This window comes from Colletotrichum tamarilloi (genome assembly GCF_030869305.1).
Source record: "Colletotrichum tamarilloi strain Tom-12 chromosome Unknown Scaffold_20.1, whole genome shotgun sequence".
Taxonomy (NCBI): domain Eukaryota; kingdom Fungi; phylum Ascomycota; class Sordariomycetes; order Glomerellales; family Glomerellaceae; genus Colletotrichum; species Colletotrichum tamarilloi.
In genome coordinates, this window is record NW_026849403.1 from 225,031 (window position 1) to 252,687 (window position 27,657).

Here is a 27,657-nt window from a genome sequence, read left to right on the forward strand (position 1 = left end):
TCAGGATCCGTCGTACTTCGAGGCTGCAGAAATTGGCTTGCATATCGTGGACCAAGCTTTCCTCAGCAACCGGGCATCGGACGATCGTTTCGTATGCGAAGCTAATCGCACCTGTTCTTCCGGACATGCCCATATCATGCTTCCAGTGCCGCTACTGCATGTTGCCGGCAATGGAGGAGAGGGGAAAGGGACGAACGATGGGCAATACTACGCACACCTCAACTATCCGCATCATCTGCGCATGATCGAACGGCGCTAGAGCACCTAGAAGGATATTGGTCTCCGGATGACTCTCAGGGTTCGCGCAGCTGCAAATGTCCGAGGCTATGACTTTAACAATTATATCATGTACGGACGGCACCCGGGTGATCTCTTAGTCCCGTCCTTTCACCCTTCTCTCCCCCATTTGACAGCCGCCACCCGGGTAACCTGTCAAACATGAGGCCGTCTCTATTCTCCATCGCCTCGCTAGGCCTCGGGCTATGCTCCGCCGCATCCGTGGCGAGCAGCCTCGACGCAGGAGTTCGTTCGTCTCTCGCCCTCGCTCCCGTAATAAGAGTCCTGGACGAAAAGAGAGACCAGCTCCAGGACATCGTGGCATGGGACGAGCGCTCGCTCTTCGTCCGCGGCGAGCGGGTTATGATCTTCTCGGGCGAGATCCACCCTTTCCGCCTGCCCGTCCCGTCGCTGTACCTCGACGTCTTCCAAAAGGTGAAAGCCCTTGGCCTCAACACGGTCTCCTTCTACGTCGACTGGGCGCTGCTCGAGGGCAAGGCCGGTGACTTCACCGCCGAGGGCGTGTTTGATCTCCAGCCCTTTTTCGACGCCGCGACCAAGGCGGGCATCTACCTCATTGCGAGGCCCGGCCCGTATATCAACGCAGAGGCCTCTGGCGGTGGGTTTCCGGGTTGGTTGGCGAGGTTAAAGGCGAAGCTGAGGACTTCGGACCCCGAGTTCCTTTCTGCTACGGACAAGTAAGTCCTTTTGTAACTTGAAGGAGTCCGTTGGTAAAATCAGTAACTGATGATGGTAACCAGCTACATGGCAAATATTTGCGGCATCATCGCCAAGGCCCAAATCACCAACGGTGGCCCAGTCATACTCTTCCAGCCAGAGAACGAGTACACCAACTTCGAAAACGGCAGTAGTGCCGATGGGCCGTACTTCCAGTATGTCATCGACCAGGCTCGCAAAGCTGGGATTGTCGTTCCCCTTATCAGCAACGACGCCAAAGCAGCGGGCCACAATGCACCGGGAACGGGTGTAGGCGCCGTTGATATTTATGTAAGTCACTCTGAAGTTGTCACAGAGACTTAAGACTAATACGTTCTAAAGGGCTTTGATGCGTACCCGCTTGGATTTAACTGTGTGCGTAGCATCCTGAAACCCTTCCTCAAAAGTCTAGCAAATGGAACTGACCGCCGAGGTGTAGGCAAACCCGAATACGTGGCCGGATAACGCTCTACCAACCACCTACCACGCACTACACTTGCAAACAAGCCCAAGCACGCCTTTCACGATTCCAGAGGTAGGCCTGCAAGGAGCAATAGAGAGACGTTAGCTTACTCGTTGCAGTTTCAAGGAGGTTCCTTTGACCCCTACGCTGGGCCTGGGTTCGAAAAGTGTGCGGCGTTGGTTAATCACGAGTTTGAGCGCGTATTTTACAAGAACAACTTTGGAGCTGGTGTCACTATATATAATATTTATATGGTAAGTTACTTCGAGGTAGGGGGAATGAGAGACCGAGACTGACGAAAAACTAGATATTCGGAGGCACCAATTGGGGTAACTTGGGGCATCCGGGAGGATACACATCGTACGATTACGGCTCCGTGAGTATAAGGCAGATTGATCTGTTTCTGTTAGACTCACTGACGCTTTTCAAGGCAATCACGGAAGAGAGAACTGTCTCGAGGGAAAAGTACTCTGAGCTGAAGCTTGAGGCACAGTTCTTAAAAGTTTCGCCCGCATACCTGACTGCAACGCCCGGAAACTTGACCGTCGGTGTATACAGCGCAACTCCAGACATCACGGTAACACCTCTGCTAGGTAACGGAAACGGCTCGTTCTTCGTGGTCCGGCACAGCAACTACAACAGTCTTGCAACGACCGATTACACGCTTCGTCTGCCCACGTCGCAAGGAACCATCACGATCCCGCAGTCCCGCGATCTGCTGCAACTTACCCGCCGTGACTCGAAGATCGTTGTCACGGATTACCCGGTTGGGAACACGACTCTGTTGTATTCGACAGCGGAGATCTTTACCTGGAAACAGTACAAGAACCAGACGGTTCTTGTCGTTTACAGTGGACCTGGCGAGACGCACGAGATAGCGATCAAATCGACCACGACGCCTGTCCTCGTTGAGGGCACCAGCGTTGATCACAATTATGTGAACAACACTCTGCTTTTGGCATGGGAAACATCAAGCACTCGACGGGTAGTGAAGGTTGACAACCTGGTCATATACATTTTGGGTAAGTACACCAGCTACTTTGCACCACCTTGCGACTAACACAGAGAAGACCGCAACTCGGCATACAACTACTGGGTGCCAGATAAGCCCAGCGGAAGCCAACCGGCGTACGGCACGTCCATTATGAATCCAGACTCTCTCATCGTCAATGGCGGGTACTTGGTAAGATCGATCTCGATACAGGATGGCACTCTTAGAGTCCAGGCGGACTTCAACCGTACCACTGAGATAGAGATCATTGGCGTCGAGCCGGAATTCACCAAGCTGGAAGTCAACGGCAAGCAACTGGACCACACAACGAACAATCTAACCAACTGGATCGCGAATCCAGCCTTCGCGGGTGCCGCACCCACCGTACCGGACCTCAAATCACTCAACTGGACCTTCATCGACTCTCTCCCTGAGATTCGCGCAGGCTACGATGACTCCGCGTGGCCTCTCGCCGACCACAAAACCACAAACAACACAATCGCCAACCTCACAACCCCCGTCTCCCTCTTCGCCTCAGACTACGGCTTCCACGCCGGCACGCTCGTCTTCCGGGGCTACTTCACCTCAACTGGCACAGAAGACAAGCTTGACATCACAACCCAGGGCGGCTCCGCCTTTGCGAGCTCCGTCTGGCTCAACGACACCTTTATCGGCTCCTTCGCCAACGGACCTGACGCCGCGGGCGATAATGCCTCCAATTACACCCTGGCCAACCTCACCGCGGGCGCAACGTATGTTCTGACCGTCCTCGTCGACACTACTGGCCTGGAGGAGAACTTTGTCATCCCTGCGGACGTGATGAAAACCCCGCGCGGGATCATGGACTACAGCATCACGTCCCCATCTGGCGCCCAAACGAACGTCACGACGTGGAAAATTACGGGGAATCTCGGCGGCGAGGGCTACGCCGATAGGGCTCGCGGCCCGTTGAATGAGGGCGGGCTCTTTATTGAGCGCCAGGGCTATCACCTCCCGTCTCCACCCGAATCGGCGCTCAACACACAACGCTCGCCATTCGAAGGGACAGATGTGCCCGGTGTGGCATTCTACGCCGCGAAACTGGATCTGCAAATCCCCGCTACGGACCTCGACGTGCCCCTCTCCTTCGTCTTTGACGACATCGCAGCGTCAAACGGAACGGGTGCGTACCGCGCCATTCTGTACGTGAACGGGTTCCAGTACGGGCGGTACGTGAGCAATATTGGTCCGCAGACCAGGTTCCCCGTGCCCGAGGGCATACTCCGGTACCAGGGGACCAACTACATTGGTCTAGCCGTCTGGGCACTCGGCAACGTTGGAGCTCGCGTGCAGAACTTCCGACTCGATGTCGGCGAGGTGGTGACGACCGGTCGCGAAGAGGTTAAGGTTTTTGAGGCGCCGGCTTGGAGTCAGCGAGCGGGTGCATATTAGGACTATTTGGTGGACACTTTTTCTTTCTTGTACATTCGTAGTACATACAGCCCTGTGGTTCAAGCAATCAAGGTGTTTGCAGATCAAGCTTCTATTTTTATTATGATCGTGAGAGTGCGTAGGCGTTCTCGGCAGGAACTGTATTTCTGTCTATTCGATACAAGACGAAAGAAAATACACTCTCGGTCATCTGGCGTCTTAGAGGTCATCAACGAGAGGACTAGGTCCCTGCGGCATCCCAATCTTATCCTCAAACATCATCCTCAGAGCCTCCACCCTACCACGATCCGACATGAATCGGAGATACTCGGCAGAGTTGGTTGTATCCATGTCGAGGATCCCGGGGTAGCCGCCAGGCGCCGTGATATCCTTCCGAGCACTCCACTGAGAAGAATTGCGCTGGAACCCATCATCGAGGAGGAAGTTGGCAAACAGCTTCGAAGCCTCGGGGTGCGGCGCGTCTTTGAAGATAGCGACAGACCTCGGCCAGCTGACAAAGAGCCCCTCCGTCGGGAACGAGGCGTTGAGGCTGCCCGAGGACCGAAGACCGATGCTGGCGGTGAACGTGACGGACTGTGTGCTGTTGGGCTGGCGCAGGACAGCCAGGGGCGATCCCGTGCCGCGGACCCAGCGGGGCTCGTTGGCGAGGAGGCCGTCGAACCACTCGGGACCATACTGGTGCATTCTGGAAGAAGAAGTGAGCACTCTGCCATTTCGAAGAAAAGGAGCGTCTGAGAGTATCTTACACGAGGTCAAAGATGTACGCAATGGCATCGTCGTCACTGGGGTGCGTCAGGACAATCTTGCCCCTATACTCGGGCTTCAAGAAATCCGGCCACTCCCGCGGCGGGTTCGCAAGCTTCTGCGTGTTCCAGACAGTCGACCATGCATTCATCGCAAAGCCGTAGTACGCCGCGCGCACATGACGAAACGGCGCCAGCACCTTGAGATAGTTATTCGGAGCATAATGCAGGAGCGATCCCTGCTGCTCCCAACGGGGGTAGTCCTGCAGGGCCTGGAGGATGATGGTGTCCACCTCGAGCGGCCTGCCCGAGGCGAGCTGTCTGTCGACGTTGACGCTGTGGTACTTGGAGCGGTTGACCGTGATGTTGAGCGTCATGCCCGGGAACCGGGTCTCGAAGGCACGCTTGAGGCCGTCTTGTTGGGTGACTTCGTCGCCGCCGTGCCAGCATGTTACGATGCCGCCTTCAGCTAGGGCGGCTTGGTAGATTTCGTCGATGGTGCGGTTCTCGTTGACTTGTGGGGTGTTGAAGCCGAGAGAGATGTCAGCCGCGGAGACTTGCTGGGCCAGGAGAGCACACAGCAAAGGGAGTGAAAGACGCATCTTGAAATGAAGGGGTGATTGATGTGAAAGCAGTTGATGAGATGGTGCATTGTGACTTGATGTTCGTCCGATGTCAGTAAACTTATACTCACGAGACGATGATCGTTATCAATACACATGATGGACTAAAGGCTGAGTACTTGGCGAACGCGTAATGGTCGAGCTTAGCACACGAAGGCTATGGCTTGGCGAATGTAAATTTAGTGAAGCTGCCGTTCGTCCTTGGATCTCATCAGGCCATTGACAAGGTCGACGTCGACTTTGTTCCTCTACGTTTCCATGATCGGCTAGAGGCTACTCGACTACTCGGATAAAGTTGCTGACACTAATAACGGTTATAAGCTTATGGCCGGAAATCGACTGTAGCATAAACAACTACGCCTGTAGTAGATCATCCGATTAATTAAGCTTAATCACTAGACTACCTACATCTGGTCCCTCACAACTGTAACGGCGCGCGGGTCTTGACTCAGGTTGGGAACAGTTGCATAGAACCCGAAAACGGTAACAAGTCGCCGTAAATCAGAGTTTACAAGCCCCTTGAGCACTGCCTCCGTTGACATAGTCATCGGGCGTCTCTAATCACGACTAGTATACCGTCGGCCAATGAGAGGGTTTATTCATTCTCAAACAGGCTAATTCCCCAAGGACGATGCTCGCTACATTCTTACATTGTGAGGCGGCTTACTGAGCAAGTCGTTACAACAAGGTTTGGTAACGGCTATGATATCTACCGGACGCTGAACCTCTCGGTCGGCTCGGCCGAATGCATAGCACCTTTCTCACGGAAACCGATTCCAACATCGGACTTACAATATGTACGGTTACGGTGAAGCAAAACAGTCGTAATGTGTTGACTGTGCTTGAGGTAGACGGAAGGCTTGGCGGCGAACACCCCAGCCACCTCATGGCAGCTCGGCTACATGGTAACTGTCGAAACATGCTAGAATTCCCAAACTTCTCGTCCGGTATCTCAAATCGTGGCTCAATTAGCCTGGCCAGACTGTTACTGTATCAATCTACCCCACGCATATGTGCTAAGCGGAGAATGCTCAACGTACGTCTCCGGTGTCTCCTATCATCGCTGTAAAGTTAAAAGAACGAAAATGCTGAACAGCAATGGTTTGTAGACATATATTTGCGTCATACGATGAAGGTTCAGGAAGGTCAAGTAAGAAAGCTCGATGAGCAACCCCACGCCGGGAGCTGTGGCGGCACATCTGACAGTTGGGATGGCATTGCTCAAGGGCAGAACGTGTCGATCCCGGAAATAAGCACAGTAGGGCGGCAACGCAAAATTGGGGACGTTGGATGCTCGAAAGTGATAGAAGAAGGCTGAGCCTGTATTGTTAGGTAGAGTATCGGGATCGAGGAATGCATGGGGTTGAGGATCCAAAGTTAACATTTGGTCCGTCAACAATCAGCAACGCGCGCGTCTTCCGTGACCTCTTCTGGGCAACTTGATCTTCTATCGCAACATAGCCGTTGCCTACGACTTTGTTGCTCAAGCCTATTCTTTGTTGGTCGCTGCGTGTTCATCAGATAATTGAGGACAGCTACAAACATAACGAATGCTTTAAGAAGTGCAGCAGTAAAAACATGCCGCCTCGGCTATGGCATCAATGTATCTTTACGTCTATGAGGGCAATGTTTTCTTGTCTTCCATAACATCTACTGTTACTTTCTTACGTTCATTCATGGTACACCTATTGGGTAGCTAGTTGAGATCAAGAGATTCATAGCAGAAGAAAACGTACCGAGCTAGGCACCTGACGCATTCTCCATACGTATTCGGGTTCCGATTATTCCGCTGCAGTTGATGTGTGATGCAAGGGAAGGGTTCAATTTCTCCTGAGATTAGGCTCGAAGTCGGGGCAATTTATTTTGGCAACAAACTATTTGAGAGGTAAGAGTTGCAGTTACGGACATGGCCAAACTTTCGGCAAATTCAACAAGTATAGTGTAACCGGCAACGGGGCAGCAGTGGATGCCATAACGTACGCTCCGCCAGCATAGGGGAGGGTTTATGGTCCTTTGGGCCTTGGATCCGAGCCGGTGATCACGGCCCCCGGCCCCAGTTGCATGTGTTAGTCAATGTTGCTTCGTAAGATAGTAACACCGACCTTTATATATCGTGAGCGCATCTCATGTACAATTTTTTCCTAATACGGCATAGCGACGCATTGGTGGAAATGATTTTCTTAACCGTGATTGCTACTATCTACGGTCTCAATACTGGATGCCGGTATCTTGAAGGGAAACTCTTGAGAGGAAGGCTGGAATTACCATCGAATGCTTTTCGATGATCGCACTCATTTTGAGCGTGTCCTTCTTTGATATAAATAGTCATCATACAACCCAACTAGATAGTGTATGGAATGACACAACCGGCGGCGTCTTCTTACATGAGCTCTTCGACTATTCCCCTAAGCAGACTTATCTTGAGATGTATCTATCAGCCAAGGCTGTGGCCATTGTCTTGGTCACGCTGCAATTCGGAGCAGTTCATGGCCAGCAGCATAAGCCTATGATTCTCGCAGATACCAACCGTGACGGTATCGTGGATGACAGCGATGCCACGGACAGAGCATTCTGGCCCCCTTCTCGCGGCGCCATCTTCCTACCAAACGTCGGCGACTCTCTCAAACGCTGTCCTAATCAGGATCTCCAGGGCAACCCTCTCAGTAATCACGAGCTAGCATCTTGTCACGATGCTTCTGGCCACCCACTCCTTGAGCCAAGCCTGGTTGCTCCCCTGAAATCGATCCCATTGGAAGTTTCAGACGACACTATTGCCCACATCTCCGCCACGCCTGACGCCGCATCTGAAAGGGTTCGTCTCTTTTACGTGAATGATTCGTCCGCCAACCCCGCCGAGACTGCCTCTTGGAGCTTTGTGGATCCTGAATTTACCTTCAATGCAAGCCATGTCCAAGCCGGTATCACTCTCGGGATTGACGGGCGTGAGTTTGTGAAGGATTTTGCAAAATGGGACGGCAAAGTAAGGGTGCATTTGGATGTCCACGCCAATGGCACTGTCATATTCGACGTCGTTGAGCTCAAGGTGGCTCCAGTTCTGACCCATCACCATCTCCAACGTGTCAGCGCCTTTGTCAGTACTGCGACAAACGAGTCTGAACCTGTACAGCTCGGTTTTCTCAGCCGACTTGATGAAGCGCGGAAGGCGGCAGGGATAAAGGAGCCATTATATCTGTTCAATCAGAGTGACGATATTTGGGCCCAGGATTTTGTTGAACCAGCATATGCTAGCATGCCTAGACCTAACGGCCAACCGATCTCGCTCAGAATTATGTTGAGGTCGGCACAGTCAGTTCGTACTGCTGGAAGACACGTCTTTGAGCAGCTCCGCGGGAAAGGCGTTGGTGGTTCCCAGCCTGAGGGGGGACGCGGCGGCTATGGCGCCCGAGAAATCAACGCATACGGCAACCTCGAAACGATCCCACCTTACACGTCCAAGAGTGGAGTCAAATATCCTGCCGGCCGGATTATTTATGGCAATTATTATGACAAGATGCCAGCAGAAGCCACGATTGCCTGCTTGGAAGGCCAAGAGCTTCAGAACCCTCTTTCCTTGAGTCTGGATGGCTACTCATCGGTCACGTTGATGAGTTCGTCCAGTTTCTACCTTCCAACGAGACGGGACTTGGCTTCACGATTGGTATCGCTGACAACACTTCCGCCCTCGACTTGCTCAGAAACACCTCAGCAGCGGCGCAGGGTGGTGTGCGGGCGATTTCTTTCAATGGGTCTGTTGAAGGCTCCTTTTCTATCACGAAAGAGGAGCTGGACATGACAGTCGATGAGCTTCTTGCAAACGAGACATTTCCCGAGGTCAACGCTTATGCGCAGAGACATATTGATGGTAATCTGGGAATCCTGCTCGCTGAGATACCTATCCTTCGGGATCATGTGATTCGCATCCCCTCGCTTTTCAAGGCTCCCAAGGTGTCTTCGCTCTCCTCGTTAACTGAAACGGTAATGGAGGGCGAGTATTTGTTAGTGAGCTTCAGCCCGGCGGCTATCAATGGCGTCGTGTTGGGCAACTACTACGTGAGTCCCAAGACTTGGGGCCCCGTGGTTGAGGGACGAGACATTTTGGAGTTTGCCATCCGGGAGGTATATGCAAAGGCTGGCATGGAGGTCGGGTTTGTGGACGATTTCATGTCGCATCACCACACCTTTGGCGAGGTGCATTGTGGAAGCAACACTTTCAGGGAGACGGACGCAGCGTGGTGGGAGTAGGGATAACACTCTCGTAGTGTGTGGGAGTTAGAGAAGAGGACGGGGAGAACCTGGGAGTCACCGTTCTAACAGCAATCTAGTGGAGAGAGCTATAGCATGTCATGATGTGCTCTGCAGTAATCATATTCCTTTCGTTCCCATCTCGTTCCCTACCAATTCTGCGTGCAGCACTGATGGATAAGGGTGGCTACACGCGGGAATGTGAGGCACGGGAAGCCAGATTAGCCTTATTGCCGCTACTAAGCTACATTTGAGCTTCAATAGGTTTACACAGGCAAAACAAGGTCATGCTATATATAGCAGTGAGCGTTCTCTGCTATCTGCAAATTTCGCGAAAAGTTTCAGGCTGCTCTTCCACGTTACAAAGACAACCATTGTGTCTCAGTGAATTAGAGCATTAGTCTACCAGCGTAGCCAGAGGTAACGAACTGCTACCATCATACAGCTTCAGCGATAACAGCATCCCTGCTATTCGCGGAAGAGAGATCCTCTCATACTCCATGTTCCAGATGCTGCTTTCCCTAGCCAACAAGATAGACTCTAGCAAACTGGCAATCTCCCGACTATCCCACATACCTTCTTTCCTTCGCATGGCATACAGCAGCGAAATGGCCCTTTGCTGCAGGTCCAGCTCACCAGAGAACCCGGCAATGAGGCTCATTCGCGGGATCACATCCGCACCCAGGGTAAAGACCGGATACTGCATCGGCTCGGCCTCGGCATATATGAGCGATTCAGCATCTTCTAAAAGATCCTGGAAAAATTGTCGATCCAGAGGCTGTGAGCTCGGGGCCTCCATGCATTTGATGATGACCGACCAGTCCTTTTGCATGACTGACATTAGCCGCGCCTCCCATAACTGCTGCCTGGTTGTTGATGAGCTTGACTTGAGATGCTCAGTATAAGTTGCAAGCCGACTACTAAAAACATCAAAGAGATGGCGAGCTGCAAGCCATTCCCCGAGCCGCAGGTCGTCATCTCTTAGTGGTGACATGCTCTCTGGCAAATCCAAGAATGAGGTCCAAGATATCGGATTCATCGGAATGCTACCTCGGACATTGTAACGTAAAGCCTTCCCAAAAGCTTGGTCTACAAGGTGGAGATCGTACCGAGCCTCGGTGGTCGAGGAGTACGGCTTGGAAGCATCTTTGTTGCTATTGCCCCGGAAGAAATAAGACAGGTCCGGAATGACTTCGCCTTCTTCCAGTAAGTAGGCAGCATCGCAGCCCAAGCAGGTGAACATGTCAGCAAGATCGCATAACTGATCATAATAGTCCTTGACAGTCTCAGCCAGGCATCTCTGGTGCACTGAAAGAGGTAATCCTGCCTGAGCATCCGTTGCCGCTTTGGACAGGGCAACCATGATGCTAGAGCCGGATCTAAGGTGTTGCAGAGCTTTGTCGTAACTTCCCTGCATGATTTCAAAGCAGATGAATATCAAACAAGAAACGAGCGATGTCCTGATAGTGGTAGACGAAAGCCTTTCCATATCCTGAGTCGTGAACTTCATGGCCTTAGAGAATTGTTGGGTTGCTAGCACATCGTATGTTTGCGCGCCCGCAGCCTGGTCTTCTTCTCTGTAGTCGCTTATGAAGCCTCGATGTGCACATCCCAACGCTATCAGGCCGTGTTTAACTGAGTCGGAATAGTATCCTAGTGGGATGATGTAACTGTGCCATAGCTTCTCTAGAAAAGAGATAGCCCCGAAGCCCGCAACTGTGCATTTGCGTACATGATGGAACATGGCCCTTTCTGTTGGTGTTCCTGAGATGTCCCAGTTGACTGGCGGCGGGATCGCGGATGGTTGCCGACGCAACCTAAGCTGGAGACAACTGCGTCTTCGACAAGCTGCCTGTCCATTGACACAGCATCTCCATGATGTCAATCACTGCAGGATTGGAGAATGTAGCGGAATAAGCTTACTTGCTACATGATAGCTTAGTTCGATCATCGGACATAGTGAGGGTGAGATGAGAACATACTGTGGCTGATGCTTTGAGATGGCTTTAGGGTTGACCTCCCCTGTCTTTTCCGACACCTTCAACATCCTCCGTGGTATGCGACTCAGGCTCGCGGTGCGATGCGGCCTGCCAGGTTGCAATTGGTAAGATTCCAGTCAAAAAGCTTTCAACCGAGATCTCGTAGCTTCAATTGAGTGTAGATGAGCATAACTCTGAGAGCGCGCAGGCGATCACATATGCGAAGACTAGGCTGAAACTTGCAGGTTTCCAACTGAGCGAGGGCCATCACGATTTTGTCTTGGCCCAAGCTGAGAGTCCCACTTCTCGTTCTCATCCCACACTCCCGAAAGGTTTGACGATGCCTGATTCGCTGACTGCGTTTGGGAATGAAAGTGAGGGGAACGCGTTCTAAAAGTGTTTTACAACAAGTCATCATTGCCGCTGGTCAAACCTCTTACGATCAGTGGGATTTACATGAGAGCGGACGGATCATCGATTTTTCTGGTAAGTAAAGTTGTAAATAGTAACAGGGTAAGTGAAATATGAGGGACCTAGAGGACGGTCTTACCAACAACAGAGTTCGGCAAGTGACTGATCATCCATACGTACTCCCCCAATCATGTCATCATTCACAAGCTTGAAACCTCTTCGCTTACTAATTCTAATGTTTCTTGTCTTGAGAATCAGACATTATAAGTAGAGTGGGTTCACAGGATGCGATAACGGCATCATAAAAGCCAAAGCAAGCCTTATTCCCTAGATGTCCGACTACTAGTTCCAGAATAGTCGTTATAAGACTCGAAATGACAATTGCCTCAAAAAGCTAAGCACTTATGGAAGGCCCGTTGCCTTAGTCCCCAAGTTTTGTAGCATGGACCCAAGCTTCAGGGAATGCTGTGCATGGGTAGTTTCTTCGTTTCTGCCAGGAAGAGCAATTATTTACTCGTTCGCAAGTTCATGATATATCAATTGACTCGAAGATAATTAAGGTACTGTATTGACTATCTAAAGGCACTAGGCTTGTAGGCCGGACTTGCCAAAAACCACATACACCGACACCACGTACGTCCACACTATACGGAGTTTGGGAGACAGAGGAATCCCGAAGTAGTCGTATGAAAACTCCGTAGAAACATATTTCCAAAGATCGGCAAGAGCAGAAAGTTATTGTGAAGGCCTATAGTGCTAATTTTATTTGTATTAACCCGTACCGAGTGAAGCACGACTGGCTAAGTGCACTGACCCAAACTCTCTTCTCGTCAACGCAGATCTTCCAGCGCGTTCACAGCACGGAGTAGGCGGACTACGGAGCTGTCCGTTACCGATTTGCCTGACTCGAAGGCATATTAAGTGCCCGTGGGATAGTTCGTATTTTGAATTCGTTACTCATTAACGGGGATAAAGTCTGCTGGACGGATATAAACATGAGGTTCAAGTCCCTGAGAAAGTGAATTGACCGCAGTCCTTCTCGTCACACTTTGCCACCAACTATCTACGATCCTTTCGGTATAGAACTCTCTCAATATGCGTGCCACACTTGTTTTCGCGGCTGCGTCCTTCGCGACTGGAGCTATCGCAGCTAGGTCCATGGGCTACTGCCAAAACTTAGCAGGTGACGGCGGGGACATCGGAAAGACGAGGTTCTGCTGCGACTCGCAGTTCGACTTCCGCTTTTCTGAGGTAAGTTTTACAATGACCGGAACAATCAAAACCTGAGAATGCAAATGCTAACGTGGGCCGGATGAATAGTCTGGCATATGTAACATCCCTGCGGACTCCTGCGGTGGCATCAGCACGTGCTGTGGTACTGGTTTCTACGTCTTCAACACTTGTCCCGACACGTTTCCTTGTGCGAACAGCGCGGTGGACAAGGTTTGTCCCAAGAACTAGTCGTGATTTACAGTAATGGAATAGAAGGACTAAAGATGAAATCTACTTGATGTTGGTCATGTTACGTTGCCATGACTCGCAACTCATTCGTGATGTTGTGAAGACCGACGAGTTCAGCCCATGACGGCTCACCAAGGTGCATGCGGTGCAGTTTCTGAAAGAACATCTCAACAGCACGCTAAAAGAGCATGATCCAATCCAGTGACTAGCCACCTAAGTCAAATCAATAATCTCTGGCTCAGCTTTTCGTTTCGCCCCAGCAACAGGTGGCGGAGGCCGACTTGGCCCAGGAGTCGCAGCTGCACCCATACCGTTCAGGCCTGAGGGCGGGGATCGCGACGGCCATCCCGCATTGCCCGTTGTCGGCGCGAAAGCTCTTTGTCCTGCTGACATTCCTATAGGGACTTGTGCCGGCCCGTTTATCGGTTGGAGACCATTTATTGAGCCATTCATCGATTGAGCACCGCTCACAGGCGGCGGAGCGGACGAGGATCCGGTTGCTGGCCTGTTGTAATGTGACGGCGGCGGGCCGCGGGCAGACCCGGTCATCGGCTGATGTCTGTTCGTGGGTGGTGGAACCCACGCAGGCCCGACTGCTGGCATAATAGTGTGCCCGGGCGGTGCATAACCTGCCGCAGCAGGTCCTGGAGCAGGAACAGGAGCGGGAAAATAAGCCGCAGCCGGAGCCGCAACCGGAGCCGGAGCCGGAGCGGGAATTGGTGCCGGCGGATACGTGATACCACCCCGCCCTGGCACCAGATTCACCGGCCGCTGCCACAATGCTGTCGCAATAGCAGGATAATCCTCACCCAGCAATACTCCTAACTTGGTCTGATCAAAAGCCTTGAAGACTTCCTCTGCCTCCTTGGCCCTCACCTGCTGCTTCGCAACATCCGTCTGCCCCACCTTGTTAATGACCATCGTGGGCCCTCCAGGCGCAAATCGCTCAGTCTCATGCGTGACCCGGATGTCGTGCTCCTCGATCACCCTGTGCACGTGGTGTCGCTGCTTCTTGGCGCCAATGATCAGTCGGAGTGACACCCGCGCCGGGTCCGCGAGGAAATTGTCCAGTTTGCTGCAATCGCCGCAGGTGCAGAACTGCACGAGGTACATGCCGCTCCCCAGCTGGCCAGAAGGCGGACGGACGGACCTCGAGCCGACGTAGTTATCGCGGTAGGCTTCGAGTGCTGCGGCGAAGAGTTGCTGGTAGCGCGGGGTGTCGAGAGGCGTCTTGGTGGCTTCGAGGATGGCGAGGAGCTCGCGTAGGAGCGGAATCCAGAGGACGGGGAAGTCGAGGGCGTGCATTTTTGGGGCGTGGCTGACGATTTTGAGGGCCAGTGGCAGGACTAGGTCCTCTTGTGGAGGGAAGGATGCGAGCTTGATGAGGCCGGAGAAGAGGTCTGCTAGGGCGATGTGATTCAAGGCGAGGCGGTGGTCGGGGGCAGACGGCGCCGTCTGGCCGTATGTGAATCTCGCCGCCTTGTGGGCTGGGTCGTCTTCCCTGGGCCCGTGAACCCTTTCGAGATCGAGCATAGAGATGAGGTCTTTTGCGAGCTTTTTGTACAAGTTGACGGCCAGAGTCACCGGGAAAGCCTTTCGTCTAGCGCATGAGAGCAGCGCTGACAAGAACTCCAGTGCAAACGCTGGCGTCCGTACAAGTAGCTGCTCGACCAATGGCATCGCCCTGGGAAAGAGAGTCAGTCATATGTACGTCTGGCGGTGATTAGGGTCTATTGGGAGATACTTACACAGAGGAAAGCCAACCAAAGTCGGCATATTTCTCAGCGCCCGTCACTAAAGCCAGTCCATCTTGTCGGACGAAGATTGCGGTATCGGCAATGTCCTTGAGGCCTTTGGTGAGCGTTGCTTGTGCCCACTCCCGAATCTCGTCAGACAGGGGCTGATCGGTTGGGGCAAAGGCTTTAACCGCCTCGAAGATCTCGAAGAAATATCGACCCCTGAATACTGTGGAAGTCAAGCTGAAACATCAATAACGTGGTTAGGACGCGAACCTGGAAGAATGGGCTGGATATCGGGGAGAGAACGCACCCGTTTTTGATCTGAGAAAAGTCCGCCTTGCCCTGCGAGACCTCTGCGTAAAGTAATTGATAGTAGTCCGCGGGCAGTGGTCCGTCCAGCCCCTTTTCGGCTTTTTTCTTGCTGACCTTCTCGAAAAAGTCCCAATCCTTCATAGCCAAAGCAGATCGCAACACTTTGCACAGGATCTCGTCTTCAGCCTTTTTGGTACGCCTGCCTGGACGAGGGACCGACGTATCCCATACGTCTTTGAGTGTCTCGAACGATGACTTGCTGTTCGACGAGGCCTTGAGGATCGAATCTGTGAGGTAATCAACCAGTACAGCGCTGTCATGGTAGTGATCCCATCCCGACCTCGTACTAGCTTTGAGGTACGAAGGGATCTTGTCTCGGCGAATGATGAGCGCGGCCTGAGTCCAATATTAGCTAGAAGCCGCGAAGGGAAAGGGGAACAGAAAGCTCACTGTTACGCAGTACCGGTGGGTAGCTGTTGGTCCCTATAGTTCGTCTTTGTTAACATGACGAACGTACCTGCCACTCCTCTGGATCGAAAACCTACCCAGTTGCCCTGATATCCCTCATACTCTTCCTTCCGTTCAACGCCTTCAAAGAACTCGCTAGCATCAAGCATATTTTTCCAATCCAACGCGATGTCACGGAGTATCGGGCGCCCGCTCAAGTCCACAAGCACCTTGACAGATAACGACTCGTCCGTCACATCCTCAATGTCACGAGACATGCCCGCCTCATATAGATCTTCCTCGACCCCGTCCGAGCTGGATGTATAATCCTCATACGGCACACCACACGAATCGTATCCATCCAATCCATCATAATCTCCAAAATGATCAATCGGCCGCTTCCGCTTCCCACGCCGGCTCCGTTTCTTTTTCGAATACCGCGAATTGCCCTCGTACACTGCCGGCCCCATCTCCATCTTCTCTGTCAGCGCTAGAAGAACATCAAACTCGAGCCCAGCCGAAAGCTCCTGCAGCGTCTGCACGACGGCCGCGTCGCGTCCCTTGAGAGCCTTAATTGAGATGTTGTCCTCGGCGTACTCGTGGTCCAGGCCGTAGTAGACGTGGTCGATCCCGCCGTTCTCGGAGCGCTCCAGCCACCGCCGGAGCGTGTGCCGCAGCGCGCGGGTCTCTTGCCTCCGCAGCGTCGCAGAGGGCCGCTGCTGTGACGCCATCGCCGTCGGGTCGATGGTTAGGTTGTACGTGAGCACCACGCGGTAGCCCTCCGTGACGGGCAGGATCTCGTGGTGGACGTCCGAGTACCAGCACGCAAAGGACTGGTCTGCCCCTGAAGTCTTGAGCATCTTCGTCTCGCCGCAGTGCTTGACGACTACGTCGCCCCCCTTGTGGCCGCAGGGAAGGCAGATGACGAGAGTGCCGAACATGCCGGGGCATTTCTCGGTGCTGATGACCCGTGTAGTCTCAGCCATCTAATCCATCTTCACGCACCATAAATGACGACACACTAAAGACAGACTTACTCGGTATAAGCCTTGGACACGGCCCCCTTTTCGTAAATCAAAAGCTTATACAGCTCCGCCGTCACAGGCGACGCGACGCCCAAATCCTTCGCTACAACAGCACATATCTTTTGCAAGTCCGCCGGCCAGCGCGGACTTCGGAGCTCGAATTGCGAGGGGTCCAGCTCCCAAGTGTTGGGCGCAGCAGTGTCCACAATGGTCTCACTCCCCTTACCTAACGGAGCACGAGTGGCCTTTTCGATCAGTTGCCGCACCGTCGGCTCCGGCAGCGGCTGGGCAACAGGTCCGACATCATGGACGGAGAGGTCCGGGTCTACGCGCTTCAGAGGGTGGAACGAGGCAAAGGTGCCCTGTGTCTGGATGCCGGCAAGCGCCTCGGTGAGGTCATCTTCAAAGGAGCGCTTCCAGTCCTCTGCGAGTGCGCTACTGGCTACAGATGCTGTGTCATCATCGTGCCCGTGGCTGGCTGCGGCGTCCCCGGTTCGACTGGGCCCGGCGGTGACCTCGTTGTCGTTGGTGTTGGGCTCAGTGGTAGCCGTCTGAGCTGCGATAGCTTCACTCGCCTGGGGTTCCTTTTCAGTCTTAGGTACTGAGTCAACTGTGGGAGCTCGGGAATCCATCACAGTGTCTGATATAGCAAAGGTTCCGTCACATAGAAAGGGCTCCCAGCATCAATCTTCATACCATTCACTTAATTGCACCAAGACGCGACGCGTTAAGGGGAGGTCGTAAATAGTGGGGAAACCTTGTACTATCCCTGTTGAGCAAGTACACATGAGGGGGGTAGGTACAACGTCGAGTCTCCCAGAGTTGTCTCAACTCGGAGACTTCTAGGTCACTGAATGGAGAATTAATCATCAATCGATCTGAACTTGAAGTGTATCTATCGAGATGAATCAATGCATTCGTCGAATGAAGATCTCATCATCCTGTCATATTTGTGAAAAAGGGGAAACGAACTTGTCTGTTTGAGGGATGCCATCTCCAACGGTCGTAGAGAGATACTTCTACCTCTCCTCTCGGTGCACCGACCTATCCCCACTGTTTCCCGCAGCCAATGTACCCAGTGGACCGGCTCCCACGTTTTCTCGTGCTCCCCTTGGTCTGTGCGGGACATCTTTCGGTGAAAGTGTGGCGTTGGCTCTCGGTGAGGCAGGCGTGGCAGGAAGGTGTCCAACGTTTGTTTGATGACTACCCTTGAACCTGCCCTAAAGCCGCCATAAAAGAGAATGAAGGACACATGCCTCACCAAAAATACGCTGCAGAACATTCTAGAATCTGGGGTTCTAAGTACTTCACTGTTTTTGGGTCAATCGCATGCGTTTACATCGGCGTAGTCGTTTTCGTGTGCAACATGACTTCTTCTACTCAACTCAGTGGTGGTGGTATGGACCTCATGTCCGGTCGACCTGCGCCAAAGAAACACGGAGCGATGGCCAATTTTTGGAAACACACATGTTCGTATTCATCGATACTGTTCAGACAGGTTCTGCTTGCTATCCCTACCTAGTCGAACCAAAAACCTAATGAACCTATTGCATCGCTCCTGTTCCCGATGATCCTATCCCATTTAGCTGTGTACCAGAACTACAGCTTTCCCCAAATGATTCCCAATCATGGACAATTTCAAGTGGGTATTCCAGACTCCGTTCTGCACAAAATCAAAACCAAGTTTCAAGCAGATGTTTCCCCAAGAATGACGTATACTGTGTTACCGCCCGTTCCAAGAATTGGGAAATGAACAAAGCATCGGAAAAAAAAAGAACCCCCCCTTCTTGTTTCGATATCGGGTATAAGAAATGTCATTGGCCGGTTTATCCGTGTTTCATCAGGCCGTGTTGTTTTTTTACCACTGGGTATATCCGAGGTTGTGTATGTGTTCGTGTCAAAGAAAAACGACCGGAATAATTCGCATCTTGGTAAAATCCGTAAATCGCGAAGTTCATGCCGAGAGGATCGGTGTTGTTAGCCTGATCGTGGAATGCGTATGCTGCAAGACTGTACATAGAGAACTTTGTAAACAAAACCAGCGCCAGCTTGCGCAAGTTGGTGAGAATCGGTTGATGTCGTATCGGACGCTCAAAAAGAGCAATTATGTATGATGGAACTGGCCACCTCGAGAAGTGAAATGATGGGTTAGCTACTACATTTGGTACGCGACCAAAAAAGACTCAACCCCAGATTGGTGCGTTGCGGTACGCCGGCGAGTTGTAACTGTGTAGGACTCTGTAGGGCTGGTCACCGTTTGCGTGAACACTACGACTCCGGCTGCGGCTTCTGGAAAGGCCCGGCTGAACGGCGTCGGGGGAGTAGTACTGCTGCTGTTCCCATTGCTGCTGTTGGATGTTTAAGAGTTGCTGCTGGTAGTAGCTGCCGCTTTGGCTCGGGCTCTGGTTGGCAACTGAATGTCCGCGTGCAACAGGTCCCCTGTACTGCGAGTAACTGTCGTAGCTTGATCGATGACGGAGTTGTCGCTGCTGCTGCTGCTGATGTCCCATTGGGTTGGTGGAGGCGCTGCGTGCGACTGGCTGGCCAAACTCAGGAAAAGAACCATTGGTAGGGCGCCACTTGTCCTCAGTCGTCAAGCGACGCCTGGCGTATTGCTTCTCGAGCATCGTCATGCCCCTGCGAGGGCTCATTGGCGGAATGGGCGGCACAGCAAGAGCGTCATCGAGTGAGGCTCCCATCAACGCCGACGGATAGCTGTGGATGGTCTCGCGGCTGTTCTGCCTCGACAAGGTCTGTCTTCGACTCGCCTCGCCGGACGAGGATGACTGAGGGCGCACTGGCACTGGCTTTCGGGGACTCTTAGTGCTACTGCGGGTGTGCAGACTGACGGGCGGAGAAGTCTTCCTCTTCACTGACGCCTCGGGAACCTGCAGATTCTGAGACGCAAATTCGGAGTGGCGGCTTGTCGGAGGCAGAGGCTCGGTGGGACGAAATCGCAGCCCAATCTCACGTTCCATATGCGCCGGCATTGTCAGAGTACGACTGTGTTGGGCCTGAACAGGCTGCTCGCGAGGGAGCGCCATGAAAGCTTGGTCGAAAGCACTCTTGCCGACGCTCTCACCGACATGGTCGATGGCCGTGATGTTTGACTCGAAGCCGACCTGAATCTCGTCGGCTCTGGCTTCGCCGATAAACTCGGCCTTGCTCACAACACCAGAAGGCACTGGCTTGCGGTGGATAGAGCGCCGCGGCATGACAGAAGCGGCAGCTTGAGCGAAGGAGGCTGGCATGGTCTGGAAAGAACGGCGGAAGGGTGATTTTGGCTTCTCAGAGGGTCCAGACGTCTCTGCTATCGCCTCGCTCACAACCTGAGTCGCATCGACCAGGAGCGCAGAGCTGCGCTTGTCGTCAGCGTGGCCGGCATCGAAGCTTCCGACACTGAAAATGGTCTTGAGAGTCTCTTTACTGGCCTGCGCACGAAGGGTCAATCGCTTGGTTGTGATGGGAAACCGACCAGAGTGCTCCTCAAGCTTTGACTGAACATCCTGGGGTACCGAGGGAATCTCTTCGTCAGACGGATGCGTTGCGTGAACGGTCGGGGGTCCTCGCATTCCAGAGCCGCTGAGAAGTCTTTGCAACTTGCCAGGTTTTTGCAAGCCGTTGCCAATGCTCAAGGAGGAATTTGACTTTTCGGAAGCAGCTCCGGGAGAACGAATGGCGGCCGGAGAAGCGGGGCCTTGTTCGGCCGATTGAGTGCTGTCAATTAACGCTGGGGCCGGGGATTTTCGGTCCTTGCGGAAGGAATGGCCGGCGCTGAGGTTGAAGAAGAACTTGGGCGATGTGACCGTCATTGTGTTGTTAGTCGGAGAGACAAGAAAATCATCCTTCGGGGGCAGAGACGAAGGAACTGAGGCGCCAGATTGTGAAGGATCAGCAGGGCGGATGTCGGCCTTAAGAACACTAACTTGCAGCCTGTTGCCGCTGAAGGCTACAGTTGGGGATGCGGCTGAGTCTGACAGTTCATCGCCCGAATCCTCCGATGCGGCACGGCCAGCTGGACGGCTGCCTGCAGAAGGTTGCTTGGCATGGAACGACCTCAGCGAGACATTAGAACTGTAGCCGGAATCGGCCTTGGAGAGCGGTTTGGGCTGGTGCTCGGTGGTCGGGCTAGCAACGACTCCACTGTCGGCGCGTGCAATTGCTCGGGAATGTTTCTGAGACTGGTCCGCTTTCAGTTGCTCAAGACTTGGTTTTGCGTTCGGGTCATTTCTGACCGTCAGGACCTCGGCAGAGTACTCCATTTGCACATCTTCATCTTCTTCCGCAAAAAGGTCGTCTTCCATTGCTGTGTGCTTGGATGATATTTTCAACTCTGGACTGAGTGGCCTATATTTGAGTCAGCGTGAGCCGTCTCATGGTGCCTTACACAACATGGCGCCGTCTGCACGAATTGGCAAGGGAGACTACTAACGAAGTTGACCGCCGCCTCTGCGATTCCGCCTTTGAAACCGAAGTCTTGATCGGACTGAGTGTCTGCGAAGTAGCACTGGCTTGCACTGTCGAGACCGTGATCTTGATGTCCTTGCTCTCAAAGCCCGTCCCACCCGATCCGTTCTCGTGACTGAAATACTCCTCAATTGCAACCATTTGCGACTTTTCTGCTATGCTGACCTGAACTGCTGGCTCAAAGTCCGGACTTGGAAGCGGGCTGGCCTCTCCATTCGTGATCCGCAGCGAGCCAAACTTCATGGCACCTAGCGGCCGGTAATCCATATCAGAAGGGGTCAAGGCTCTTTCGACAGGTTCAACCACTGGTTCACACAGATATTCGGGCTCCGAGGCGAATCGCTCAGCGACGTATTCTTCCAACGTCGGGATCGGATATGCGCTCGAGTCAACCGATAATGAGTTCATTCGCGAACGCCCTCCTGCTGGGGTTGTAGGCATGCTGTGTCGCACACTCGACCGTCTAGATGAAGCATATTCTGACGGCATTCGGGTCGCAAGACCTGGAGTTTGGATCATGGAACGTCGCCGTACGGGTGCATACAGTGCCAAATCTGAGTTGGCTCGGGGCAGAGGCAGCTGAGCGCTGACTGATTGTGCAAGGACTGGCTGGTGCGGATGCGAACTCTTCCAAGTATTCGGTGACACCTCGAACTTGCTTTCAGACACCATCGAGTTCTCTTCGCATGCGGTGAGATCTTCGTTGAGGTTCAGGAGCCTTCTCGATTCGTATGACATGAGATTGTAGTTGATGGACTGACGATTCCCGGGAACATGCCAGCTAAAGCCGCCGGTAGTCAGTATTTGCGACGAAATGCTGGGGAGTCGACCATACCTCTCAACTTGCAACTGCCTGGAAATGTCCATTTCCTGCTGACTCTCCCAGGTCATTGAATTTGCCCTCGACATTCTGTCTGGAACAGGCGGGCTCAGCACCATGCTTTCCCTACGTTTTTGCTTCCTGGGCTCTTGAGAGCTCTTTGACCTAAACAAGCTTGCCCTGCGCTTCCAATCCCTCGCAGGTTTCACTTCTGGGTCCGCCATAGAAGCGATGCTGGGTGCTCGGGCGGCTGCACCAAGCTGAGATCCGGCGGTTGCAGAAATAGGTGACGGTGCAGGCGAATTTTGCCCAGGCAGAAGTCGCGAATTCGATCGAGAGGGTGGCAGACTGGCGGATGCAGCGCGTTGTATGCTTAGTTGGCTGGGGGCCGGTAATTGGGGTGTTGGAGAGGCATAATTGCCGACTCTAGGTTTTGATAATTTGTGAGGTGACTTTTTGCTGCTGCTTCCACCTTGCACATGTGAATCATGAAGCGTCTCGGTAGACTGTGCATTGCCCATCTTGACGTTGAAAAGCAGAAATTTTGAGATGGTTCCCTAGTCCTCAACCAGATGACAAAAGTCTGCACTCTGGTAAAAGTATAGAAAATCGCCTCGAGGTGGTACGGGTTGCGGATGGCAGTGCTCGAAAACGGCCAGCCGATAAAACTTGGTTACGATGACACTGTTGAAACTGCCATGCCGCGCAAATTGCTGTGGAATTATCGACGTTACTTCGTGGGTGTTTGTAGGTTGAGCGACCCTCGAGTACTATCTGCGGTAGTGAGAAAGGGGAGATGGTCTGATATTTGTCGACGCTTTGTGAGCTGCGCCCTGAATGGTGTTCCTTTCCAAGTAGATACACTGTGAGGCGACAACGGAGACAGGCGCAACCAGTGAAAGGAAGAAGGAAAGGGGGAGGGAGGCTCGAGGAGTCTAGTTGATCATCGCCGGAGACCAGCACGAAGAGAGAAAGGCGGTGGTAGAAGGTGGGATAGGCGCAATTAAAGAAGAGGTGGCATGGGTCTGAGCATTTACCACCGGACCAGACCGAGCGAAGTGTCTATCGATTTTGCCAACTCCACATAAGGGAATGCCTGGTCTGTTAACAGAGTCAGTCGCCAGGGTCAGTGGCGAGTTGTGCAGGATTATACAGCAGCGGCAGGCATTCATATGCGGGAACAGGTGTCTCTGTCTGGGGAGTATTGGACGGACAGCGACGGTCAAGGGCCGGTGCGAGTGCAGCAGGAATGGGCCTCAGATGGCATCTGAGAGATGGACATGGACACCGACAGGAAACCAGGAGGTGGAACTGACGGTGACGACGTACATGGTTTGAGACGCGCAAGGTGGGTTGGGGCACGGCGGAAAAGGGTAGAGTACCGCCTGCGGCAGCGAATGGGCAGGGCTGTTCCAAGTTCCAAGACGGGCTCGTTGTTGGCCCATGCAGGGCTGTAGTGGCATGCGTCTTGGCCGGCGGAACGTGGATGAAGAGGTGCGTTGGTGTGGTAGGGTAGGGAGGGAGAAAGAGTGCCAAGTAGTGTCGGACGGCTATCCGCAAGGGTGTAGCGGCATCAAGTTGCATCGAGGACCCAGCAAAGGCGGAGGCGAGACACAAGAGACCAAGAGGACGAGACGGTGATTGGCGATGTTGGATGGCTGAGGTAAGGTGAAGGTTAAGGTGAGGACAAGCACAGCAAAACAAGTCCAAAGGTACCGTGTACCGGCGACAGTTCTTGTTGTGGGCGCGGCCCGGTTCAAGATGGTGGATGGCCCATGGTGGATGGACATCCAGACGGGATGGATGATGATTAGGTATGGTATTTCGTCTGATTGATGCCATTTTGCGGTCTGGCCGGGGCCTGGGTACTACAACCTTGGCGGAGACGAGACTAAAGATTGCCCTTGTCCTGCGGTTGAAAAGACTCCACGACGGGCGTCCAGCCTCTAACCACAAGCCCCCAATCTTTTGAATGGTGGTTTGTGCAACCAGCAAAACGTTTACCAGTCCGGCGCCTTGCAGACTCAAATGCAGCAGGTATCCGCATTCCGTACCTGTTAACTGGGGTCAGCCACGGCCGTCCGTCCAGTCCGGTCCATGGAGATGTTGTCTTTGTGTGGCTGCTGAAAGGCTTCTGCGCCGCTGGCTGTGCGCAGACGCAGTATTGGCAAAGACGGATTACGGACACTCATTGCCCCTCTCTAGCCCCTCGACTCCGGACAAAAGCTGCAATCATGGTCTACTGAAATGATCTGACACAATCGGGTTGACCAAGCGAAGCCAGGGTGGGGTTTGATTAGAAGCGTCCGAGATGTAGCAGGCGGACGGGCAGACGGGCAGACGGGCAGAGTGCAAACGGGATATGAGGTGAGAATGATGCGAGGGGACTGGCAAGGCGTCATTCCATGTCTTTGATGCGCTAGGGCGGGTAGGTAATTCAAGAAGCAAAAGCTCAGCTGGAGGGAGTGTCAGTGTAAGTGAACCGAGAGAGGACGATGGGGGAGGGAGAGAGAGAGAAACGGAGAACCAACACGGCAAGAGAGAGTGTGGCACTTGTGGCTCGGACGCATGTGGATGATGCATCCGGCAGAGTTGATTGGAGTTTAATCGACGACGCGACGCCTGGATCGGGGTTCTGTCTTGGTTCACCGATGACTATCCGTATATCCGTGATGTACTCCGTACCCAAGCCGTCAAGGTTGTCGTCAATAGAGCTCTAGAATGGAGGTGATGTAGTTTGCACCGTAAGCTTTAGCCATTGCTGCAGAGACCCTGATTCTTCGGAGTTGGCATCTCTTGGTCGTCATCATCATTTCAGTTCAGCTTGGCGGTTGCTGATGAGCTGTACGTTTGAGACGATGGAAGGCAGGAAACTAGCACTTGAAATGCATGGTGGCTTGCACTTGCCCGTCTTTGGCGTCGTCAAGCAGCTCGGGATCCCAGAACCGGGTCGACCCCGCTTGCCCGCTTCGCACGCCATGAGGTCCAAGGTTCTCATTCTCTCAGTGTCCCAATCTCAAGGTCTTGATCCGCTTGGATGGGGGAATTTGGGGGCGTCAGACTCGCTCTGAACGGCGTCTTGAACTTGTTTTAGCGGGAAGCCAATCGCTCAGGCTCCAAAGCTGTCTCTCGTGGATTCCCGCCCGCTAGGGACCCGGAAGGACGTCTTGTCACGCAGTGGCGGTCCAGCCGGCAGCAATATAGGTGGTGATCTCTCGTGGCCGTGTCCTAATTTTGTCCAGTAGGCAAGCTGTGAAGGCGCGAGCTAGGCTATCTGCGTCGTTATCTGAGCTGAGGTATATGCCGGCTGGTGTTCTAGATGGGCCTTGTTACTTGGAGAGGGCGCAAAACAAGGCCCAAGTGCCGGATATGTACCTCCGCCATACTGGGTGGCCCTGCAGCCATGCCGCCATTCTGGGATTTGTCTTTTCAATCTTCGGTCAATGTTCCCATGAGGAAGACGCATCTGAGCAAGTACCTAGAGCAAAGTACGGACATGGAGCAATCCAACAAGAAAGTCAAGAAAGTCGAAAAGGTTGGTAGGCAGGCAAGCACGCAAGGTGAATGCGGAGAGAAGCTCTTTCCCCCGCTTACATGGGCAGATTCGCAGATTCTAGATCAAGCCACCACGTTACGACGCTCCTGCCTCCCTCGTGAGGTATCTTGTTCCTGCTCCTTCCTGTTCCTGGTTTTTTGTGTGCCGCCTTCCTCTTGCCGGCGCTTCGTGCGGCGTGCCGTGTCCACGTTGCTGAGGCAGGTGCTTCTGAACGTAACCTCAACCTCCTACTCCTCCTCTCTTGCCTACCATCGAGTCCCTGCCTCGCCCAGATTGCTGTTGATTCTGGTTCGCTTGTCCAGACAGGCAGGCACCTCATGCCCTCACGATCTCCTTCCAAGGCCAAACATGATGCCCAGCCTACTTTAATCCATTGCATCCATCGTATTTCAGTAAGGCGAGGCACCTCAGTTATTCCTCCGATGCCGACTCGCTTCCAAGTTCTGTCCTTCATCATCACATTACATGAGAACTGCCTGAATCGGGACACCACGGTCTCTCTGCCTTGATCCAGCATACCAATACCAGATCTTGCGTTGGCTGGTCCGGTCACTTGCCATCTCTCCGTGGCCTCGTTTTCGTACGGGGTACGGGGGTTGCGACGCCAACCTCTTACAATGGCCAGGTGCCAACAAGGATGTTTCCCCTCTCCCATGGAGAGGCAGAGACCGAAAGGGAGACGCAGCCGCTGCTACGGATACATACTCACTCCTCTTGACGACCTTTGCGTGCGCGTGGACTAGCACGACGTGTCAACCGTTCATCTCTGCTTGTCCCATCTCGGCCGCAGTCCAGGTTGTCTCTGTTGCGCGGCATGCATCTCCCTCTCAACCACAATCGAGCCCAGCCCAAACTAAACTTGACGAATTCCTTACGCAGCACTAGTGTAAGCAGTATTCTGGCAGTTTCCGTCACCTTTCCGTCGTGCGGTGTGCCACAACCCTCGTCTGAGGCTCAGATCTTCTCAGAAAGTGTGCCCGTTTCAGATTGTGCCACTTGACTTGATGGGTCAATCGGAAGTTGCAAAGACCAGCATATCCTCATCAATGATCCCCGGCTTGCCCGCAACTCAGGCAACATGCTTGGTCAGGCCAGCACCAGTCCCCAACATCCCCGATGCAGTTCGTGCATGCGAAGGGATGCCCGTCGTCGATCATCGGCTGCCAACAGCCACTCTTTCAACGTCGGACAACCCTATCTGAGACCATCCACTCCCCGAAACCGGCTCGTCAGAGTCGTCACTCTCGCTCTAGTGTCGCTTGCTGCGATAGCACTCAAAACTTGAGGTATTAGGTGTCGACATTCAGACGAGGGTCAAGCAGCGTATTCGTTTCCTGCATCGAAGCACTCTATTTGGCACGCCATTATCCTGCTGTTCTGCTCAGATAACCGAGACATTCGCACTTTGTCTTTTATTTTCGGCAACTCCCAAAACACCGAGATGAGATACATCATCAGTCGCCCTGCCACACGGCCCGCGGGACGAATGCTCTGGTATGGAGAATTTACTCCCCGCCCAAGATAGCCTCACCAGACACCAAGGGCGGGCAATCTCCCCCACTTTGAATTAGCTCTGTCGCCCTTACAAACAAGGTTCAGGGGCCTGCGAAATTGCCCGTCCTACTCCGGCTGCTTCCTCATTTAGAGCACCAAAGACCGAGAGACAAAAGAGAGAAGACGACTCATCAATCTTTCATCATACAGAGCTCATTTTCCGAAGCTGCAATATACCTCGCCGGTTTCCAGTGTTACCGGTCCACCACACCATACGGAGATGGTCAACGAAGGATGCTCCGGCCCATTTTGCAAACCACGTGTTGGGAACGTCATGTAGACACAAAGGCCCTGTTTTCGGGCTCGGCTATCCACGCTGGATTGCGAAGAGGCCCGCTAGCTGACACGGGAAACGGTCATGATCGAGATTGGTCGTTCTCGTTCTGCAATGGCTGCACAA

At 53.3% G+C, this 27,657-nt stretch overlaps 9 protein-coding genes across 9 annotated transcripts; 3 read left to right on the forward strand and 6 right to left on the reverse strand.

Moving 5' to 3' along the window:
- Positions 1-438: 438 nt before the first annotated feature.
- CTAM01_06883 (glycosyl hydrolase family 35) lies at positions 439-3,878 on the forward strand (the record flags this gene model as incomplete). Its single annotated transcript, XM_060522909.1, has 8 exons — positions 439-974; positions 1,038-1,284; positions 1,336-1,368; positions 1,433-1,528; positions 1,576-1,710; positions 1,764-1,832; positions 1,887-2,478; positions 2,527-3,878. 8 exons carry the CDS (start codon positions 439-441, stop codon positions 3,876-3,878), a joined length of 3,060 nt encoding a protein of 1,019 aa, XP_060382411.1.
- Positions 3,879-4,076: 198 nt separating this feature from the next.
- Positions 4,077-5,223, reverse strand: CTAM01_06884 (ABC transporter; the record flags this gene model as incomplete). The annotated part of the gene is made up of 2 exons (XM_060522910.1): positions 4,077-4,563; positions 4,625-5,223. The coding sequence occupies 2 exons, from the start codon at positions 5,221-5,223 to the stop codon at positions 4,077-4,079; spliced, it is 1,086 nt and encodes a 361-aa protein (XP_060382412.1).
- Positions 5,224-7,669: 2,446 nt separating this feature from the next.
- Positions 7,670-9,486, forward strand: CTAM01_06885 (uncharacterized protein; the record flags this gene model as incomplete). The annotated part of the gene is made up of 2 exons (XM_060522911.1): positions 7,670-8,852; positions 8,951-9,486. The coding sequence occupies 2 exons, from the start codon at positions 7,670-7,672 to the stop codon at positions 9,484-9,486; spliced, it is 1,719 nt and encodes a 572-aa protein (XP_060382413.1).
- A 397-nt stretch (positions 9,487-9,883) lies between these two features.
- CTAM01_06886 (C6 zinc finger protein) lies at positions 9,884-10,996 on the reverse strand (the record flags this gene model as incomplete). The annotated part of the gene is made up of 1 exon (XM_060522912.1): positions 9,884-10,996. One exon carries the CDS (start codon positions 10,994-10,996, stop codon positions 9,884-9,886), a length of 1,113 nt encoding a protein of 370 aa, XP_060382414.1.
- A 1,975-nt stretch (positions 10,997-12,971) lies between these two features.
- CTAM01_06887 (uncharacterized protein) lies at positions 12,972-13,337 on the forward strand (the record flags this gene model as incomplete). Its single annotated transcript, XM_060522913.1, has 2 exons — positions 12,972-13,127; positions 13,197-13,337. 2 exons carry the CDS (start codon positions 12,972-12,974, stop codon positions 13,335-13,337), a joined length of 297 nt encoding a protein of 98 aa, XP_060382415.1.
- Positions 13,338-13,550: 213 nt separating this feature from the next.
- CTAM01_06888 (2OG-Fe(II)oxygenase superfamily protein) lies at positions 13,551-17,492 on the reverse strand (the record flags this gene model as incomplete). The annotated part of the gene is made up of 6 exons (XM_060522914.1): positions 13,551-15,021; positions 15,086-15,316; positions 15,387-15,784; positions 15,839-15,871; positions 15,934-16,795; positions 16,873-17,492. 6 exons carry the CDS (start codon positions 17,490-17,492, stop codon positions 13,551-13,553), a joined length of 3,615 nt encoding a protein of 1,204 aa, XP_060382416.1.
- A 1,551-nt stretch (positions 17,493-19,043) lies between these two features.
- Positions 19,044-22,668, reverse strand: CTAM01_06889 (uncharacterized protein; the record flags this gene model as incomplete). The annotated part of the gene is made up of 2 exons (XM_060522915.1): positions 19,044-21,207; positions 21,293-22,668. The coding sequence occupies 2 exons, from the start codon at positions 22,666-22,668 to the stop codon at positions 19,044-19,046; spliced, it is 3,540 nt and encodes a 1,179-aa protein (XP_060382417.1).
- A 2,744-nt stretch (positions 22,669-25,412) lies between these two features.
- CTAM01_06890 (uncharacterized protein) lies at positions 25,413-25,613 on the reverse strand (the record flags this gene model as incomplete). The annotated part of the gene is made up of 1 exon (XM_060522916.1): positions 25,413-25,613. One exon carries the CDS (start codon positions 25,611-25,613, stop codon positions 25,413-25,415), a length of 201 nt encoding a protein of 66 aa, XP_060382418.1.
- A 124-nt stretch (positions 25,614-25,737) lies between these two features.
- Positions 25,738-26,358, reverse strand: CTAM01_06891 (uncharacterized protein; the record flags this gene model as incomplete). Its single annotated transcript, XM_060522917.1, has 1 exon — positions 25,738-26,358. The coding sequence occupies one exon, from the start codon at positions 26,356-26,358 to the stop codon at positions 25,738-25,740; it is 621 nt and encodes a 206-aa protein (XP_060382419.1).
- Between the last annotated feature and the right edge of the window lie 1,299 nt (positions 26,359-27,657).